Below are 20,923 nucleotides of genomic sequence, written 5' to 3'. Positions count from 1 at the left end.
TACAGAGTACAGTGAATAAACTCAAGATATACTTTGGAAGTGGAACTGACAAGATTGGTTAATTGATAAGATGAGAAAAGAAAAGGACTCACTGGCGTTAAGTAAGCAAACCCTCCCCAGAGGGCCCAATCTAGCCCCGCCCTTTCCCTTTCGACCCAAACGGAGGAAGTGAGGAAAAGGAAGCGACCGCCAAGTTACGAGCATGCTTCAGGCCTGGCGTCGCAAGGAGGCCGTAAATCGGAAAACCCTATTTGGCCCCTCCCCCATAATGGGCGGCCCCGGAGAGTGACAGAAACCAATGACAAGCGACTCGTCGGGCACTCACCCTATGGCTCTTGAACTGGGTGGAGTCCTGTGCCACGAGGCTAGCTTCCGCTCTCCGCAGCAAAGCTGCCGCTCTGGGCTGCATATCTGCCGCGGTTTGGGCATTTCTGTCAACGTGGGAAGAAGTTGTGCAGAGCAAGTGGACTTTAAACCCGAAGTGCGGGAGCAGTACGGGAGGGATGGGCCCCTCACATAAGGGAGCGCAGCATCGCGGAACTGCCGGGGAGCCGGAGGTGGGTGAGCCATCTGGGAGGAAGGAATGCGCAACGTGTCGGAGATGGCAGAACCTAATAGTTCTCTAGCGAGGGCACGAGAACGGTCCCTTCTGGAAGAGCCCCATTTCCCCTGATGCTTCCAGCCCAGGGTACCGAGACAATCAGAGCTTGCTAAGGGAGATGGAACTTGGCATTATCCGGATGGAAATAGTAAAGACAATTGAGCTTCTCTCTGTTTGCTAGCTCTACACCTTGAAACTGAAAAAAACCCCACCCCCTTCTGCGGCTTGGGTCTTTTTCTTGACGAAGTCCTCCTGGAGGTTGGACGGGATCTTCTTTCCTCCTGTGTCTAGTTTTGTGCTCTCCACGTGGTGGCGCTCCTGGAGCGCTACAGTAAGGCTCTCCAGGGTGTGGGATCGTGGAGGGGGGCGGGGCCCAGGGCTGTAGGGGAGAAGGTTTGGGATCCTGCAGCCCAGGGTTCGAAGCCTGCTCACAGTTTAGGCATACCAACTGGAACCTCTAGCTCACTGGGCTTCGTTCGGGTGTCCGTTTTCTGCTAGGATTATTGTGAGGATTGGATGATTTCACTGAGTGTGTCCTTCAGAGTCAGTAGGCTCTTCCATCATTGAGCACTTAATGTGTACTTATATAGTTTATAGTCAGGGCTTGCTGGGGCAGGGTGTGTGTGTGTGTGTGTGTGTGTAACCTGGCAGGATTTGGATAGAGCAAGAGTGGAGATGGCATTTGCAAAGTCCCAGGATTAACCCAGCAGAAGAGGAAGCTCCTGGTACTTACAAGGACCTGAGGCATTGCTTGGTGCATGGCCCAGTCAGCTACTACCCCTAGCAACTTGTGCTGTCAGGTAGATGGGGAACCCTCAACTCAGGGAGATTTCAGCATAGAGCTCAGTAATGTTCTTTTAAGTAAAAGTTATTCTGAGTTTTACACAATCTGACTCCTATTCAAGAGAGCCCAGGAGCAGGTAAAGCCTTTACCCACATCCTGTCATGGTGGCACGTCAGGCAGTGGACGCTAGATATCTGTGATGTCACCCTGGGTTCTCCCTCTCATTGGCCACAGGTGATGGCGTCAGCTCTGGAAGGCATAGGCAAGGAGGGGAAGAAGGAATCCTCAAAGAAGCGTTCTGGTTCTCCAGTGGAGGGCCTCCTGCAGCCCGTGAAGCTCAGCCGGGCAGAACTGTACAAGGAGCCTACCAATGAGGAGCTGAATCGCCTTCGGGAGACTGAGAGTCTGTTCCATTCCAGCTTGCTTCGTTTACAGGTACCATTGGGTGGTTGGGAATTGGGTTAGAGAGGTGGGCCTGAGACACTGAGGCTGAGGTACTACTCACCCCTGCCACTTCTTACAGGTAGAGGAGCTACTGAAGGAAGTGAGGCTGTCAGAGAAGAAGAAAGAGCGGATTGATGCTTTCCTACAGAAGGTCAACCAGCGGATCATGAGGGTGCCCTCAACCCCTGAGACAGAGGTAAGGCAGGTAGTGGAGGGAACTGGAAAGCCCAGAAGAGGTCCTTAGGGGCCTTGTTATTCTCTGAAGGGGATGGGGTGCTAGGGAGCTCATTCTCACTGACAGGAGTCTCAGCTAGGAGTGCAGTCAATTATGTGTTCATTCATTTAGCGAACACTTAGGTGCCTTGCAGTAGTTGTGTTCTTAGGGTACATCAGTGAACAAAGCAGCCTATGTTCTAGTATTAGACTTATGGACGATAGATAATGAACATGACAAGTAAACTGTATGGCAGTGTTAGATGGTGGTAAGTACTATGGAAAAAGGAAGAAGAACAAGGTAAGGGGATTATGGGAATATCAGAGGGTGAGAGGGTTTGGCAACTTTAAGTAGCGTGGTTGAGGTAGGCCTTATTGAAGTGACATTTGTGTGAAGGAAGTGAGTCAGGTATATAGATATCTAAGGAAGGGAAGGGAAGGGAAGGGATTCCAGGAAGGGAAAATAGCCAACACAAAGGTTCAAAGGCAAGAATAGGTCTGGTATGATGAGTTGGGAGATTGGGATTGACATATATACACTAATATATATAAGATGGATAACTAAAAAGAAACTGCTGTATAAAAAAATAAAGTTAAACTAAAAAATTTAAAAAAAAGAATAGGTCTGGTACATTCCTTGGAAAGAATGAGGGGAAGATAGAAGGAGGTAAGTTCAGAAAGGTTATGGAGGAGGGGGGCATATCATGCAGGGCCTTGTGCACCAAAACAAGGACTTTGGCTGTTGCTCTGGATAAGATGGGGAATAACTGCAGGCATTTTGTTTGTGATCGAACTTCAGTATTAAAAAGTTCACCCAGATTTTTGCGTTAAAAGTAGAATGGAGGGGGCTTCCCTGGTAGCGCAGTGGTTGAGAGTCCGCCTGCCGATGCAGGGGCACGGGTTCGTGCCCCGGTCCGGGAAGATCCCACATGCCGGTCTGGGAAGATCCCACATGCCGCGGAGCGGCTGGGCCGTGAGCCACGGCCGCTGAGCCTGCGCGTCCAGAGCCTGTGCTCTGCAACGGGAGAGACCACAACAGTGAGAGGCCCGCGTACCACAAAAAAAAAAAAAAAAAAGTAGAATGGAGGGGGACAAAGGTGAAATCAAGGAGACTAGTTAGAAACCTATTGTACAATGATCCACTGAAAATGGCTCGGACTAGGGTAGAGTAGAGAAGTGGTCAGTGTCTGGATACCTTTTGAAAGTGAAATGGGTGTTCTTAACAGAGATGAGTCAAGATGATTTAAATGTTTTTAGCTTGAGCAGCTAGTATGGAGTTGTCTTAATGGGGAAGACATGTTTACAGGAAGATCAGAAGTTTGGTTTCAAACATTTTGACATGTTGAATTTGAGATGTCTACTAGACATCAAGGGGACATGTTAGGAAGGCAGTCAAATTAATACGTGTCACTGTCTCTGTCCCCACAGCTGACCAACCAGGCATGGCTCCGTGATGGGGTTCGAGTCCCCCTCCACCAAGTGCCCTATACTGTGAAGGGCTGTTTCCGCTTCCTGCCCCCAGCCCAGGTCACTGTTGTGGGCAGTTACCTTCTGGGCACCTGCATCCGGCCGGACATCAATGTGGATGTGGCATTGACCATGCCCAGGGTGAGGTTCAGAGTCTGGGGAAGGGAGAGGTCTGCCATTTCACCACCTACAAATCCCTCGATCCCTCTCTTTTTCCCACCTCTCGCTTGCCGGGGCATTGAAATCTGAATTCTAAATCCAAAGAACAGACCACTGCAGTTGTCCTGAGGGAGCTTAGATTTGCCATTTGGAACTTTGTCTTCCTCATCTGAGTTGTGGTATTGCTAGCCGTGGCTTAAGCATCCAGGCCAGCAGATGGGGTTGCCAAGCTTTGACCTTGGCTTCATCTCAGCCCCCAAGTTCTCCAACAACAAGGACTTAAGTGACTGGCCATCTCTCTCTTCTCCTGACCCCCTCCAGGAGATCCTACAGGACAAGGATGGGCTGAACCAGCGCTACTTCCGCAAGCGTGCCCTCTACCTGGCCCACTTGGCTCACCACCTGTCCCAAGACCCACTCTTTGGCAGTGTTCGCTTTTCCTACACCAATGGCTGCCACCTGAAACCCTCGCTGCTGCTGCGGCCGCATGGTGGGAGGCATATACTGGGTGGAGGGCACCGCATGGGGTGACAAATCCAGTGGGGGAGGAACTAGGGCCTCAAGTCCACGGTGAGAAGCTTGGGCCTCAAGTTGGAGGGGAAAGGTGTAAGGCCCTCAAATGGGGAGCGGGGGCGGTGTGGGTGGTACAGGGGCTCCTCCGACTCCAGGGGGCTGCAGGGTCTCAGCATCTCCCATCTACCCCCAGGGAAGGATGAGCGTCTGGTCACTGTCCGTCTGCATCCATGCCCTCCACCTGACTTCTTCCGCCCGTGCCGCCTGCTGCCGTCCAAGAACAATGTGCGGACTGCCTGGTACCAAGGGCAGAGTCCTTCAGGGGATGGTGAGTATCAAGGTGGAGTTGGAGGGAAGGGTCTTGCGGGGACTTCTCCTCTCACGACTTCCCCTTTCCTCCCACAGGTAGCCCAGAGCCCCCCACCCCCCACTATAACACATGGGTCCTGCAGGACACAGCCCTTGAGTCCCATGCGCAGCTGCTATCAACCGTGCTGGGCTCAGCCTCGGGGCTGAAGGATGGTGTGGCACTTCTGAAGGTCTGGCTGCGGCAGCGGGAACTGGACAAGGTGAATGGGGACTGGCCCAGCTTCCCTGCCTCACTGAGTGGTGGGTTGGCTCTGAGCTCCGGCCTTTCCCTCCGTCTCCCCCTCAGGGCCTGGGAGGATTCAGTGGGTTCCTTGTCTCCATGCTGGTTGCCTTCCTGGTGTCTACACACAAGATCCATACCACCATGAGCGGCTACCAGGTCCTGAGAAGCACCTTGCAGTTTCTGGGTGAGGCGGCTGGACTCGGAAAGGCCAAGGGCCCCACTCATACCCATCAGGGATCATTCGGTCTCTGGTCCTCAGACAGAGGAGCAAACCGAATCCCAGAGGCAGGCAGTTGCAGCCACCTGTCCGGAGGGTGGGTGTCACGAGGGCTGGGTCCCTAGGGAGGGGGATACCTTCTGACACACCCACCTTCTCTGGCTCATTTCAGCCAGTACAGATCTGACGGTCAACGGGATCAGTTTGTGCTTCAGCTCAGATCCCTCCCTGGTGAGTAGGGCAGTGCTGAGTCTGGGCAAGGCATCCTGAAGTTAAGGCCCAGCCCTGACTGGCTTCTCTCTCCCCCTCCCAGCCGGCCCTGGCTGACTTCCACCAGGCCTTCCCTGTTGTCTTCCTGGACTCCTCAGGCCGTCTCAACCTCTGTGCTGATGTCACTGCCTCCACTTGCCACCAGGTACAGGTGTCGCCCACTCCTGGCTTCCCCAGATGTCCCAGCCCAGACCCTGTCCCTTCTGCCAGCACCAGAACCCCAGAAACTCCTCTCCAGAGACCTTTGGTCAGGCACGTCTCTGGGTCTGGGCCCTGTGTTCCGTAAGGGGAGGGGTGCAGTGCTGGTGGTCTCACGCAGGAGTTCCCTCCTTACTCTGTGGCCCCAGGTGCAGCACGAGGCACGGCTGTCTATGGTGTTGCTGGACAGCAAAGCTGACGATGGGTTCCAGCTGCTGTTGATGACTCCCAAACCTATGGTCCGGGCTTTTGACCACATACTGCAGTAAGTTTCGGGGTGCCAGGATATGCCAGTGAGTCCTGTATCCCTGGGGCTAGTGATGGGGCAAAGGTCCTCAGGCAAGTGCTCAGATAGATCATCCTGGGGGTGGGGGTGGTGATACTTGGGACCAGCAGTACCTGATTCCCCCTCATTGTCCCTCTCTGCCCCCCCAGTCTCCGTCCACTGAGTCGCCTGCAGGCAGCGTGTCACCGACTAAAGCTGTGGCCAGAGCTGCAGGATCATGGTGGGGACTATGTCTCAGCTGCTTTGGGCCCACTAACCACCCTTCTGGAGCAGGGCCTGGGGTCCCGGCTGCACCTGCTGGCCCACTCTCGGCCCCCAGTCTCAGAGGTGAGATGGTGTTGGTTGGGGAGTTTGTGGGACCGAGGCGGGTGGACCCAGGGTCCCAAGAGATACAAAAGACACACCATCCCTCTCACTAGAAAGTGGGTTTCCAGACCAAGCTGTGGGATGCTTGGATTGAGCTCAGCCTTTCTACATCCTACAGTGGGACATCAGCCAGGATCCACCGAAACACAGAGACTCCGGGATCCTGACCCTGGGATTGCTCCTCCGGCCTGAGGGGCTGACCAGTGTTCTTGAGCTGGGTCCAGAGGCTGACCAGCCTGAGGTGAGGAGCCCTGGAGTCTGAGGGGTGATTTGGTCCTGTCTTGCATTGGAAGGAGTGGAGTGGACTGTCCTCATGCCACCTGGATTGAGGCCTGTCAGGAGACTTCTTTCTTTTTTCTCTTTTTTGCAAGATTTATTTATTATCTATTTAGTTAGTTTATTTTTGGCCGCATTGGTTCTTAGTTGCGGCACGCGGGATCTTTGTTGAGGCATGCAGGATCTTTCATTGTGGTTCACGGGCTTCTCTCTAGTTGTGGCGTGTGGGATTTTTCTCCCTAGTTGTGGCGTTCAGGCTCCAGGGTGCATGGGCTCTGTAGTTTGCGGCACGCAGGCTCTCTCGTTGAGGTACGTGAGCTCTGTAGTTGTGGCACGCGGGCTTAGTTGCCCCGCGGCATGTGGCATCTTATTTCCCCGACCAGGGACTGAACCCACATCCCCTGCCTTGTACGGCGGATTCTTTATCGCTGGACCACCAGGGAAGTCCCCTGTTGGGAGATTTCTGACAGAGCCCTTCTTTGTTGATCTCTACCACTACCCCTTTCCTCTTCCCAGGCTGCTGACTTCCGCCAGTTCTGGGGATCTCGCTCCGAGCTTCGGCGTTTCCAGGATGGAGCCATTCGGGAAGCTGTGGTCTGGGAGGCAGCCTCTATGGCCCAGAAGCGCCTTATTCCCCACCAGGTGGTCACTCATCTCTTAACGCTGTGAGTGTTAGCATCTGAATGCCAGGAGGCAGCCATGGGCTGGGGAGCCTTTTAGGAGGGTCTGGCCCAAGATTTTGGGGTGAGCAGCCCACATCCAGTAGCTCTCGGCATGGCCCCCAGTGCCCACACTGTGCCTGTGCCCCTTTTCCAGCCATGCTGACATCCCAGATACCTGTGTCCACTATACGGGGGGCCTCCTGGATGCACTGATTCAAAGCCTGAAAGAGGTAAGGGCCCTGCTTCAGGGCTTGGGTTAAGGCTAGGGACTGTAGAGTAAGCAGCCTGTGTGGCTGGATTTGGGGGTGGGGATGGGGGTGGAGAGCCCCATCTTAGCCAGGCTGCACTTCCCAGAGCGTCCAGCAGGGGACTCCCTGGCTCTGCAGCAGCAGCCTGAGCCATGGCTGTATCCCAGGTGGTGGGGCTCTTCTGAAAGGTCGTGCCCTCCTGTCTTTCTTTTCCCTCTCAGACCTCCAGCACAGGTGAGGAGGCCCTGGCAGCTGCGGTGCGTTGCTATGATGACCTCAGTCGCTTGCTGTGGGGACTGGAAGGTCTGCCGCTGACCGTGTCTGCCGTGCAGGGAGCTCACCCAGTGCTGCGCTACACTGAGGTGAGGCGCAAGGGGCAGGGAGCTCTTTCTGCTTCGTGACACCCACCTCTGCTCCACTCACCCGGTATTCTCCCTTCCAGCTTCTTGACTCTGGGCACTCCCTCCCAGTCCCAGGCCTCTTCCTCAGCCCCCCTTCTTCCATAGGTGTTCCCACCAACCGCAGTCCGGCCAGCCTACTCCTTCTATGAACAGCTGCAAGAGCGGGCCTCACTGTTGCCCCGGCCTGACAAGCCCTGTCCAGCCTACGTGGAGCCCATGACTGGTGAGGGAGCTCTTGCGAGGGGGTGAGAGGGACTGTTCTCACCCCAGGCCGCAGGCTGAGGCCTCTCACTCTTCTCCACAGTGGTATGTCACCTGGAGGGCAGTGGGCAGTGGCCGCAGGATGCTGAGGCCATACGGAGGGTCCGGGCTGCCTTCCAGCTGCGCCTGGCAGAGCTGCTGACGCAGCAGCATGGGCTGCAGTGCCGCGCCACAGCCACGCACACCGATGTCCTCAAGGTTCGGCTGGTGCAGGGCAGGGATACCCAGGGAGGGAGGGGACAGGGGTGTCAGGGTGGCCCGCCTCCCATGCCATCCCCTCTTCCAACAGGATGGGTTTGTGTTCCGGATTCGTGTGGCCTATCAGCGGGAGCCCCAGATCCTGAGGGAGATGCGGAGCCCCGAGGGGATCATCTCCTTGAGGGACACTCCCGCCTCCCTCCGCCTTGAGAGGGACACTAGGCAGTTGCCCCTGCTCACCAGCACCTTGCATGGGTATGGCCACCCCCACAGGCTCTTATGTCCGTAGACCCTTTCCTGGCCCCATTCTGCTCTCCTGGCCATCTGTCTCGCTGGAAGGCCGGTTGGAGAGATGAGTTCTGGAGTCAGGCAAGTGCCAGAACCCTGGCCCTGCCACTTCACTGGCTGTGTCCCTTGGGCAGGATTCCCCCTCCCCTCAACCTTATTTTTCTCACCTGTAAAATGGGAATCATGCTAGGACCAACCTCTTGGGGTACTAATTAGGAAGATGTGAGATGATATGTGTAATGCATTAGCACAGAAACTAGTGTTGGGTAAAGTTGAGTAAGTAGCAGCAGCAGGGCTGAAACACTGTTCTTGGGCCCTGAGGGCCTCACTGTCATGGTCACTACCCTCCTCTCCCTGCAGACTCCAGCAGCAGCACCCAGCCTTCTCGGGTGTGGCTCGGCTGGCCAAGCGGTGGGTGCGCGCCCAGCTCCTAGGTGAGGAGCTCACGGATGAGAGCCTGGACCTGGTGGCTGCTGCCCTTTTCCTGCACCCTGAGCCCTTCACCCCTCCCAGGTGATTCCCTCCACCTTTCCCCTAGCCAGGAAGTTCCACTGGGGCCAGCTTTCATCCCCCGTGCTTCAGTCCACATGGGAGAGGTGGCTGAACCAAGGGACAGAAGGGGTTCTAACCCCTGCAATCCACACCAGGGGGGCCTAGGCTCTCTGGGCCGCGGGGGGCCTGGGCATGTGTGACTGGCCCAGATGCTTTGCTTACCCCTTCCTCTCAGCTCCCCCCAGGTGGGCTTCCTTCGGTTCCTTTTCCTGATATCAACCTTTGATTGGAAGAACAACCCCCTAATTGTCAACCTCAATAATGAGCTCACTGGTAAGTGGTAGGATCAGGGTCGGACTAGTGCAAGAACTACCCTTTGTGGATTGTACAATAGGGCAGGCAAGGGTTTTCCCTGTCAGTCTGTTAGGTTTTCTCTCTGCCTCCCCTATCCCGGATATCCATTCCTGACCCTGACTGCCTGGGGGTAGGGAATTATTAAGGAGGAAGAGGACCAAATCAAGCCTTTAGGGAGCTCCAAGACTGTAGAGATATGGTTTGCCCACGTGATGATCAGAAACACAGCGGACTGGGGATGGTAAGCAGGCTACCTGGGGGGCTGTGAAGGGAAGAGGAGAGAGGAAGAGGGGCTCTGAACACCAGGTGAGAAGTCTTACGGTGGGGAGCAGGGAACGGTTCAGGCTAGAATACATGCCCAGACCTCTTGGGTCCGGGGTCGGTGGCGGGGGGGGGTGGTGAGTGATGATTTCTGGTTGTAATATGAGGAGCTTCTGGTCCCAGCAGAGAGGAAGGTATCAGCTTTCTAATTCCCCAGGTGTGTGGGAGCCCAGGGTAGGAAGGGGCCAGGGGCAGGCCTCAGCTTGTGCAGGCCCAGAAAGCAGACTAGGGTGCCAGGCAGCGGAAAATTCTGCTTCTGGTCCCAGGCTGGGAGTTTAACACCCTGCCCAGTTGAGGCAGATGCGGTGTCCCTTTCATCGCTTTTGCCATTTGGGGGATGTTGGAAAATCCCTGTGATGGGCAGCTGCTAAGTGTACAGTAGGAGGACCCAGGGCAGTAGAGGGTGTCTGGGGGGAGGAGTAGGCTGACCCAAGACCCCCTCTCCTCCGCAGCGGAGGAGCAGGTGGAGATCCGCAGTGTCTTCCTGGCAACCCGGACAAAACTTCCCGTCATGGTCATCATTACCCCCCAGGATCGCAAAAGCTCTGTATGGACACAGGATGGACCCTCGCCCCAGGTTTAATTTCATTCCTGCTCCCAAATGTGTGGTTTTCTCCCCCAAGGAAAAAGCAGGCCCAGCCTGAGCTATGAGAGACCTGTGGTCAGGTGTGACCTTTCTGACGTATGTGTCCCCCAGATCCTACACCAGCTCATGGTCCTGGCAGCCGAGGCCTTGCCTGTCCTAGAGAAGCAGCTAATGGATCCCCAGGGTCCTGGGGACATCAGGGTAAGCCCCAGGCCCAGACTGACTCCAGGGGCTCTGGGGACTCTGCCTTTGAACCATGGAAGTCTGGAGCTCTAGGGGCCCCTGTCTGGTGAGACTGAATCCAGAGAAGGCGTTGCAGCTGCCCACGGCGCCTGGCAGTGGGGGAGCCTGAAAGAGAATCGGGGCCCTGGCTTCACACTTCTACCCTGCTCTCCTCCTGGGGACCCAAGCTGCCACCAACTGGGTCTTGTTGTTCCTGCCTTCAAATGAGCATTTGGGCCCATAGTGGGCGGGTCAGACAAAAGGGAAGGGGGGAGCCAGAGTGGGCATGTGGAGGGGTTTGTGGTCCAGTTCCCAGCTCCCAAGTGGGCACTACCCCTCCTCAGACAGTGTTCCGGCCACCGTTGGACATGTACGACGTGCTGATCCACCTGTCTCCCCGCCACATCCCCCGGCACCGCCAGGCTGTGGACTCGCCAGCTGCCTCCTTCTGCCGGGGCCTGCTTAGTGAGCCGGGGCCTTCCTCCTTGATGCCCGTGCTGGGCTACGATCCTCCTCAGCTCTACCTGGCGCAGCTCAGGGTAGGTCCTCAAGGGCTGACTGACCCTGGGGAGGGGACATCCAGGTGGAGCTGGGGCCGTGGGGGTGGCTCTCAGGTGTCCACCTGTAATCTTGTCTCTGTCCTGCCCTTTCCTAGGAGGCCTTTGGGGACCTGGCCCTTTTCTTCTATGACCAGCATGGCGGAAAGGTGATCGGTGTCCTCTGGAAGCCCACCAGCTTCCAGCCCCAGCCGTTAAAGGTGAGCTGGCTGGGGACAGTTGTCTGTTCCTGAGTGTGTACATGTGTTCCACATGGGCATGTGTGTCTGTGTGTGGTTCCACTAGTGACCCGGTGGCAGGTGTGAAACGTGTGTTTTGGTGTCTCTGCGTGTGCCTCTCGTGACACCTCCATCTACATTTCTCTGATTCTCTCAGGCCTCCAACACAAAGGGGCGCATGGTGGTGTCTCAAGGTGGGGAGCTGGTGATGGTGCCCAATGCAGAAGCCATCCTGGAGGACTTTGCCATCCTGGGCGAAGGCCTAGTCCAGGCTGTGGAGGCCCGAAGTGAGAGGTGGACCGTGTGACCTCCAGCCCAGGAGCAAGCTGTAGATGGACAACAGGACTGCAGACCTCTGGAGCAAGATGTCAATGCCGTGACCACCCTTGCTGCATGTGGACCGTCCAAGGAGGGCTTGCTGGCCCGAGCATGCTGAATCATCCCCAACAAAGCCCTGTCCCAATTTTCTGTCTGATGCCCCAGCATTGGGGCAGGGGCCATGGTGTCCTGTGGAGTCCCCTGAATGAACCCAGGAGATCCATCTACTTGTCAGCCTGGCCTGGGCCTTTTTTATTTTTTCCTTCCCAGGCTGCTCCCAGAAGCCCGGAGAAGAGGCTGTGTGCCCAGGGCTGAGGCTCTGTCCCCACCCCTCTGCCAGGATGTGTGCCTCAACCTCAGTATGCCCTTCGGTGCATCGTCAGGCCTTTTAAATGGGGCTCAGAGAAGGTGTGGCACTGCCTGAGAGTCACAGAGCACCAGCACTGAGCAGTGGAGAGGGGGCTACGTGGGATGAATACACCGCATTGAAGGGGCACAATGCCCTCCTGGGTTGGTTCCACTGCATCCCGGGGTGGGGACATGGAAAAGCACAGAGGACAGGAAGGGGCTGGGTGGGTGAAGGGGTGAGGGGGACTGGTGGTCCCCCATCCAGGAGAGATGCAGAAAGCACTGATTGCTGCCCTGGCCTCTGGTGTCTGACCCCCTCAGGCTCTGTGCTCCTGCAGTGGTGGTGCAGAGGTGAGTGGGACCCAAGACCTGCTCTCCAGGAGCTCCCAGTGCCCTGGGGGAGGGGGTGCTGATTCCTTTCAGTCTGCTCCACACCCCCTTTGCAGCAGCCTCTCCCTAATCCTGGCTTTTTCCAGACTCAGCTCAAACAGTGACTCCTCCTTAAGCGCTTCCTCGCCCTCAGCCTAAGGTGCGCTTTCTCTCCTCTGAAACATTAGAGCAATTACTGCCTGTTCATTTCTCTTTGCAGTCACGTACAGTGGCGTGAACTCCCTTGTTTTAAACGGTGATTTAAAATTAAATCATCTAATTTCCCTATGTTATTGGCTTGTCTGCCTTTTCTGCATGGTTTTGACCTTGTCTCCTACATGTCAGCTCTTTGAGGGCAGGAAACATATTTGAACAGATTTCATGGCACCTAGTACAGTGCTCTGCCCAAGTAGGATACAGGTGTGTGCAGAAGGGGCACCTGGCCCAGGCAGATGGAGGACAGGGCAGGCCACCAGAAGACTTCAAGGAAAAGAGAATCATGATTTGTGATCTCTGCCTAGAATGGGTAGGGTTTTGATGGTGAAAGGCCTGAGAATTAAAAAGTTGATGTTGGGAATTGCTTGGCAGTCCAATGGTTAGGATTCCACACTCTCACAGCTGAGGGCCCAGGTTCAATCCCTGGTTGAGGAACTAAAATCACTCAAGCCATGCAATGCAGCCAAAAAAAAAAAAAAGGTTTATTGAGTGCCTGCCTAATAAGATACCCTTTGTTATTTTCCATATCTTACATAAGGAAATTGATTATATACCAGCCCTATGAAGTACCTGCTTTTCCTCATTATCATTTTCTGAATGAGGTCAAGTTCAGCTGCAGGTGGGGGCTTGTTTGTAGAGGGACTTGGAGGTCTGGCTATCTGGCTTCATCCTCAAGATGCTTAGCCACACATGGGAACTCTGGTTTCCAATTTTGTCCCAATTCTGTTAGTCTTTGTGAACCTATGCCAGTCCCTGCCTGTCACTGTCATGGGACAGCTTGGCCTGGGGTTGAAATTAGTATAGGGAATACACTGATTGGCTGTGTGAACTGAGGTCTGTGTCCATCTCTCTCCCTGTGCCATTCATTCATGTACTCCAAATCTCAGTGTGCCAGGCTGTATTTTCAGTGAGATACAAGAGATGCAGTCCCAGCCCTGTGGTCGTCCCTGGCTTCTCAGCTTTCCTTTTTCTTAGTCCCTCACATGTGGCAGTCCCTCCGTGGACTCTGGGGAGGGGCAGGGGGTACAGGCTGGTTTCAAACCATCCCGTTTCATCCCAGGGTCAGCTTCAGGCTCGTAGCTTCCTTCACAACTCCAGTGCAGGCAACGCGTGGGATCTGCCTCCAGGTAAGCTCGTGGCTCCAAGAAGTGCAGATACCAGTCCCAATCAGGGGAAATGAGCCTTGGCCCTGCTACCTCCCCATGTGGTCCTGGGCAAGTCACTTCCCCTTGCTGGGCTCAATCTCCCCATCTTTAAAATGGGCATGATAGGGACTTCCCTGGCAGTCCAGTGCTTAGGACTCTGTGCTTCCACTGCAAGGAGCATGGGTCTGATCCCTGGTCAGGGAGCTAAGATCCCTCAAGCCATGCAGTGCGGCCAAAAAAAAAAAAGAAAAAAGAAGCCATGATAATGGCTTTGTCAGGTGCCAAGTGTGGCAAGGGAAGAGGGCAGATGACTCAGAAGCCCAAGGAGGTACATCCGCCATGCTTTCTGCACTCCCTGCTCCAGCTTGGGGTGCGGGGTGAGGGGAGCACGAAGTCCAGGCTCCAATTTCAATGCTTGCTCCAACCTGTTTTCCTTGGATTTTCTCTGGGAAGTAGGTGAGGAGGCTGGTGTGGTCTAACATGACCTTGGGGGAGAGGGGACATGAGGAGCTGGAACCTCAGGGGAAGAGGACAGGAGCCTAGGAGGAACTCCTGCTGGAGCGAGGGTGTGCAGGGGGATGTGTGTTACAGCGCCGCCACACGTGCGTCTGCCCCTGTGGGCCTCTGCGTTTGCAGGTAGACATGGATGGGGCGGGAGGCTGTGTGTGATGTATGGTGTGATCTGTCTGCTCTGTGTGTGTTGGACTCGGGTGTGTGCACATCTGTATGTACTAGTGTGCTTGTGCAGGTTTTAGCCTCCAGCTCTGGGTTGCTGTAAAAGGCAAAATCTGCTCTGTTTTTAAAGAGCAAGTCAGGAGGAAAAGCTCTCAGGAGGCAGGAACTCTGGATTCCTTCCTGTAAATCTAAATGGCTATAAATAAAGGCTTCCCCTTCTTGGGGCTTCAGTTTCCCCAGTTCTGTCAGACCTCCCAAGCCTCTCTATGTAGTCACATTCAGTGAATTCTCAAAGGGTCCTCTCTTCGGGCTGTGCTATCTGACAACCTCCTCTAAACCAGAATCCTTTTAGCTGAAGACCCTGTTTTCCTCTGCCCAGCTCCTTACTTTGGAGAAAAAAAGCAAGACCCCAAAGCCCAGGGGTCCTTGCAGCAGGTTACATTCAGTGAAATCCTGAGGGCTGCTGCATCCCTGACCTAGTAAGTCAGATTGGGCTAGTCTGAGGCCCACCACTTCCACCCCAATAAATATGCACCTGACCCCCTCAACATCTGGTACTCGCTTTGCGAGTCACAGATTAATCTAGGTGAGCGATAAAGATAAAGGGGAGGAGAAGCCTGGGGCACGTGAGTCACCCCCACCTTCCTCAGGAAAGGCCAGCCTGCCCATCTCTCTGCTTCAGAGAGAAGGTGGCATCTTGGGCTGCCCTGGGGAACTAAGGGGGACAAGAGTGTTCCAAACCCAGAGGGAGACTCACTTCCCTCTCCCACTTCAGTTTCTGGAAGAGGGATGGAGAGGATAATTTTTCTGGTTTGCAACAGGCCCAGAGAGGTGTTGGAACTTGTCTAGGGTCACACAGGGAGTTACAGAGAATCTATGTATCCTGGCTGCAGGCCTTGCTTCTGAGCCTGGGCTTTCCTGGGGCTAAGGGGTTGGGTGATGAGGAATAAAAGAGTAGAGAGGCCGGAGCTCTGGATCTCTCCAGTGAGGCGGGGAGGAGTGAAAAGCCGGGCTCCTCCCCTGTCCTGGGCTGACTGCCAGTCTTGCCCCTTCCCTTCTGCGCAAGGCAGCAGAATGAAGCTGTTATTAGACCCAGCGGAGCAAGGTCAAGGATAGGGGTAGCGGGTGGGAGCATGAGCATTCTGGTCTACCGCAAGCCTATGTCTCTGTTTCCCTGTCTGGGAGCTCTCCTCTGTTCTCCCAGACTAGAAACCTCCACAGAACAGAGCTGCGGTCTCCTAGAGACTGCCGAGGCCAAGGTTGGACCCTGACTGAGGGGTCATTGAGGGGCATTGAGACCCAGCTCCTGTTCCACCTGATGACCAAATAGTTTGGATGAAAAAGATAGATATGATATCCTGGCCTTTCCCCAGTCTCCCTCTCCACTGCCCCAAGGTCTAGAGACGCTCAGGAAGTCATTCCTGAAGTCTGACTGCAGAATCTCCTGCTGCGGGCTGTCCTCTCCTCTTGATCCTTCCCCTGAGACTTCTCTCCCTTAGGGCCAGCAGTGGGTGGCTGCCCTGTAATTAGCACCCAGACTGGGCTTGGATGAGGGGAGAGTATATTGGGGCTCATACATACCCATCACCTTTCTGGAACACCAGATGCAGAGCCTTCCACCACCTGTCCTCCTACGGCCACCTTCAGACTGCAGGCCTCTCAGAGAGCAGTTGTCCTGGGCCCCACCCAGATTCAGGTTCCTGTCTACGCAATTCTGCCTACCTTCAACCTCAGCTTCTTGCCGACCTGCCCTGCCCATTCTGCCTCCTAAATCCCAAATCCAAACCCTCTCATCATGTTGTACCAGGTCACTTTGTCTCCAGACTCCTCAACGGATTCCCCACCTCCTATCTCTGGCTTTTGTAAATACTGAACCCAGACCCACAGCCAAGCCCAGACAGGGATACACACAGATATGCACACAGAACCCCAGGGTCACCCACATGTACACACAGACCTCCATGGGTACACGCATACACAGAGCCAAGAATGCACATGGATACGCACGACATTCATACAGGAGGAAACGTGACTCTAACGAGGCAGCTTCTGGAATGAACCTTTCCTTCTACGTTGACTGTAATACAGTTTTCAAAGCCTGAAACATCCGTAATCTTGTCTGATTCTTACAGTGGCCCTGGGTGTGTGTGTGTTGGGGGGGACTCCACCTGAAACCTGCAGGTGACTGATGAGGAAACTGAAACTGAGGGGCTGGGAAAGGGAGCTGGCTCGGCCACCTGACTGGTCAGTGGCCAAGCGAGGCTTGGAGCTGAGCTTCTGGGTCTACAGGAGGGCTCTGCCCCCATCAGCCCAGCCCCTGTGGCTCTGGGCTCTTCCTCAGCACAGGGCCTAGGCCTCCCGTCCCATTCCTCTGCCTCCTCTCTGTAACCCTCTGCTGTCCTCAAAGGGTGCCGAGGGCAGCTCAGGGTGACACCAGAAGGTGAACACAGAGTCCCCAGGATATGGGTCAAAAGGTAGATTTTCTCAAGTTCCATCTGGACATCTGGCCGGAGGTGCCCCGGGGTGTGGTTTGTGTTCACAGGCTCTCCTCCATCTCGTCTGCCTGGAGACAGTGGGTGACTGTTGGTGCAGCAGGAGGAACTGCTTGCCCACTCCCAAGTCTGGGGACGCTCATAAGAGGGTGATTCATCTCTGCCCTCCACTCCCCGTTCCTGTCCAGAGCCAGCCCCCGACTCTCAAGGCCCAGAAATAGGAATAGCATCCAGCAGTGGCCTAAGAGTGGGGCACCCTCTAGACAGGGTGCTGAAGCATGGAGGGACCTGTGGCTCCCTGGCCTCCCTGCCCTCTTCACGTCTCCTCCATATCCGCATGGCGTTTGAATCCAGCTCAACACTTAATGGGGGGGCTTCCCTGGTGGCGCAGTGGTTAAGAATCCACCTGCCAATGCAGGGGACATGGGTTCGAGCCCTGGTCTGGGAACATCCCACATGTCACGGAGCAACTAAGCCCGTGCACCATAACTACTGAAGCCTGTGCGCCACAGCTACGGAAATCTGCGCGCCTAGAGCCCGTGCTCCACAAAAAGAGAAGCCACTGCAGTGAGAAGCCCACGTACTGTAACGAAGAGTAGCCCCGCTCGCGCAACTAGAGAAGGCCCGCGCACAGCAGCAAAGACCCAATGCAGCCAAAAATAATAAATAACTAAAATAAATAAATTTATTAAAAAAAAAAGCACTTAACGGCAAGTGACTTCTCTCCAACTGTTAGTTTTATCATCTGTGAAAGGGTAAAGTATACACCCACTTCTGGGGGTTGTTTCACAAATGGGAGGAAGTACTTTTTAAAAAAAAAATTTATTTATTTTTATTTTATTTACTTATTTTTTATATAAATTTATTATTTTCTTTTGGCTGCCTTGGGTCTTTGTTGCTGTGCATGGGCTTTTTCCACTTGCAGCGAGTGGGGGCTACTCTTTGTTGTGGTGCGCAGGCTCCTTCTCATTGCGGTGGCTTCTCTTGCTACGGAGCACAGGCTCTAGGCACGCAGGCTTCAGTAGTTGTGGAGCACGGGCTCAGTAGCTATGGCTTGCAGACTCTAGAGTGCAGGCTCAGTAGTTGTGGTGCACAGGCTTAGCTGCTCCGCGGCATGTGGGATCTTCCCGGACCAGGGCTCGAACCCATGTCCCCTGAATTGGCAGGCGGATTCTTAACCACTGTGCCACCAGGGAAGCCCCAGGAAGTACTTTCTAAACTTGAAAAATGTATGTATGTCTGTTTTGGTCAGCCCCTCCCCCATCCCACTCCAATGCTCGGGAAGAGGTTAGGGGTTCAGGGAGGCCGGGGGACTGTAGTATGACTTGTTTTCTATGTCTACCCTCTTCTCCACTCCACTTGCTGACAGCAAGGCCCATGTCTCCTCCTATGCTGGTTCAAGCTGCTCTCATACAGGCAAAAAGAGTTTGGGGGACAGGAAATGAAGGGTGTGTCACCCCTACCCCTTACAGGGCCCCAGCCAGTCCCTCTGGTCCAACAGGCTGGCACTTGAGTCTTCAGCCCTTCCCTTGTCTGGGAACCCACTCCCCCAGCTTCTGACCTCAAGGAGTCACGGCGTCCCATGGGGTGGATCGGCTGTCAGTCGCCTTCCTGGGCACAGCCCTCCTGCCCTCAGCCCTCCTGCACAGGTGAGACACAGACCTTGCTCAAGATGTGTTGGGAGGAGATAGGGCCTCGACATGTGCCTCGTCCTGGAGCTCCCAGGCAGGCAGGCTGGCTTCCAGCCCGTACTCAGGCTTTCCTTCCCTAAGCACAGGAGGGAGCCCAGATGGCTCTGGGTAAGCCGCGTGACTCAGGGTCAGGGCCTGCCTCACCAAGCTCAGGCTCTTCCTGTGAAGCTGAGCTTCCTTCTATCTTTTGCTCCTGGGGGTGCCATTCACACTGACTACAATGAGAATGAGCCCCCTCACCCCAACACCTGCATCCAGGTGTGCAATGAGGTCCTGCTTCAGCCCCCCAGACTCTGGCCAGCCAGCCCAGCGCTTCTGGACAAGCATCCTCGGGCCCTGACCCCTCTTATTCCTAGATGACCCGAGGCGGGCTGACAGGAATAAGGGACCCTTGGAAAGCATTGCATCCTTCCCCCTCCTCCAGGCAGGGTCCTCTCAGGCCCACTAAGAAGCATGAAGCCCTACCCATACCTCCTCAGCTCCAACCCTAAACCATCCCAATATGCATGGTGTGTACATGTATGAACATGTGTGTACACCCTAGTTACAGATAAGAACCATTTTGGTGGGAGTATATGGGGTCATGGTCTTGAAGGTTGGACCTTGATTTGGAGTGAGGGGGCATTGGGAACTGGCTCTCGTTCCACTTGCCAAGCCATGTGCCTCAGCATGGCGCTGCACCCACTGGGGAAGTGGGAAGTTGCAAAGATGCTCTATGGTGAGCTGCAGCCCCAGGATTATAGGTGAGCATGTACACGCATGTGCCCATGTGTGAGCACATGTAAGTGCACATGTGTAAATAGATGCTACTCGCAAGACACACAGATCCACAGTTATGTGTGTGACCTGCTCCCTCAGGGTGCAGCCCATGTGAACACCTATGTGAACTGAGTGCAAACACATGTGTATATGGGGCCGGGGGGAGGTGTGTGCTCTGCCTGCTGATGGTGGAGCTGCCCCTGTTTTTCTCCGGTTTCCAGGCCAGGCTCGGCTGCTGGCAGGCCCAGGACCGGCAGGAGTGAGGATGGGGTTCTGTGGGCTGGGGCTCCCTACTTTCTTTCAGTGTTGAGGAACCACTTTGCCACTTCCTGCCCTGTGCAGCCCCACCTGGGGCTGTGAGGGGCTGAGAAGCATACCGGGGAGTGGGGAGAAGAGAGTGAAGCCTTGTGGGGAGCTTTCCCCCCTTCCCACAGTCTGGGCTCCGGCACCAGGCGTCTAGGGTTTTGTCCTGAGTCACAGATGAGCAGTGGGGCGTCCGACAGGCACTCAGTAATGGCTCCCTGATTCACTCTGGGCCCTCCCAGCCCATGGGGTTCAGGGGGTACGGTGCTTCTTCCTGGGCCAAGGGTCATGGGGGACCTCTTGTGTGGGGATTACATATGTATGTGAGCCTATGGCTAGGCTCTCATGGGCATGTGAACAAAGCTCAGGGTCTATAGGCAAGTATGGCTGCCAGCCTTGGGGGTAGTGTGTGTGCTGCACACCTGCACGTGCACCTGTGAATCTATCTATGTGTGTTGCCAAACCCTATCTATTTGGGCATGAGTCGCCTCTGGAGCCCTCATTTTTGACAGACGTTCCTCAAGGGACAAGTCCCCTGGGCCCTTAGCCCACCTGGATTAAGTCCCTTTGGAAAATGTGCTCTTCCCTGGCAAAGCTGCCTTTAGAGACTGGGGTGAGGGCATTTGCTCCCAGTCCTGTGGGAGTAAGGCCCAGGCTACCAGACCTCCGTTTCCCAATTATCAGATGCAGCATAGGGAAGAGGGTTGCCCCATGCCTCCCCTGAGATGGGACTGACACACCCTCAGTTCAGCCAGCTTAATCTCTTAAAGGGACAGACTTGCCCCTGGCCAGGGATCAGCCAGAGTGGGAGAGGCGAGGGTTAAAAGCAGCTGGAGGGACTTCCCTGGTGGCGCAGGGGTTAAGAATCCACCTGCCAATGCAGGGCACACGGGTTCGAGCCCTGGTCTGGGAAGATCCCACATGCTGCGGAGCAACTAAGCCTGTGCGCCACAACTACTGAAGCCCGCGTGCCTAGAGCCCGTGCTCTGCAACAAGAGAAGCCACCGCAATGAGAAACCCGGACACCACAAGGAAGAGTAGCCCCCGCTCACCACAATTAGAGAAAGCCTGCACGCAGCAACGAAGACCCAATGTAGCCAAAAAGAAATATAAATAAATAAATTTATAAAAAAAAAAAAAAAGCAGCTGGAACTCGGGACTTCCCCGGTGGTCCAGGGGTTAAGACTCTGCCCTCCCAATGCAGGGGGACCGGGGTTTGATCCCTGGTCAGGGAACTAGATCTGAGTGTGCAGCCAAATAAATAAATATTAAAAACCAAAAAACAAACCAGCTGGAACTCACCTTGCTGGCAAGCATGTGGCCTATGGCATGTCAGGACAACTGCAGCTCAGCCTCTGGAGCCATGTGCAAGATGCACGCAGGTACACGTGTGACAGCTCTGTTAACCCAGCC

The 20,923-nt window shown here is 55.0% G+C and overlaps 1 protein-coding gene across 2 annotated transcripts; it reads left to right on the top strand.

Moving 5' to 3' along the window:
* The first annotated feature begins 431 nt into the window (after positions 1–431).
* Positions 432–12,001, top strand: NOL6 (nucleolar protein 6). 2 transcript variants are annotated; one of them, XM_082842057.1, is made up of 26 exons: positions 432–557; positions 1,620–1,820; positions 1,909–2,025; positions 3,471–3,650; positions 3,990–4,158; positions 4,375–4,509; positions 4,596–4,750; positions 4,837–4,957; positions 5,163–5,221; positions 5,304–5,405; positions 5,608–5,723; positions 5,894–6,071; positions 6,229–6,351; positions 6,903–7,051; positions 7,203–7,278; positions 7,518–7,658; positions 7,803–7,920; positions 8,002–8,156; positions 8,248–8,411; positions 8,805–8,957; positions 9,172–9,269; positions 10,064–10,188; positions 10,309–10,398; positions 10,764–10,958; positions 11,075–11,176; positions 11,352–12,001. In XM_082842057.1, exons 1-26 carry the CDS (start codon positions 504–506, stop codon positions 11,499–11,501), a joined length of 3,426 nt encoding a protein of 1,141 aa, XP_082698183.1. In that variant the 5' UTR covers positions 432–503; the 3' UTR covers positions 11,502–12,001. The 2 variants fall into 2 exon arrangements, with proteins under 2 accessions (XP_082698183.1, XP_082698182.1); XM_082842056.1 differs by having other exon boundaries at positions 4,375–4,513; positions 4,591–4,750.
* The last annotated feature ends 8,922 nt before the right edge of the window (positions 12,002–20,923 follow it).

This window comes from Leucopleurus acutus, assembly GCF_964270905.1.
Source record: "Leucopleurus acutus genome assembly, chromosome: 7".
NCBI lineage: Eukaryota > Metazoa > Chordata > Mammalia > Artiodactyla > Delphinidae > Leucopleurus > Leucopleurus acutus.
Note: the sequence above shows the minus strand (reverse complement) of the source record. Positions and strands in the feature narration are given on the sequence as shown.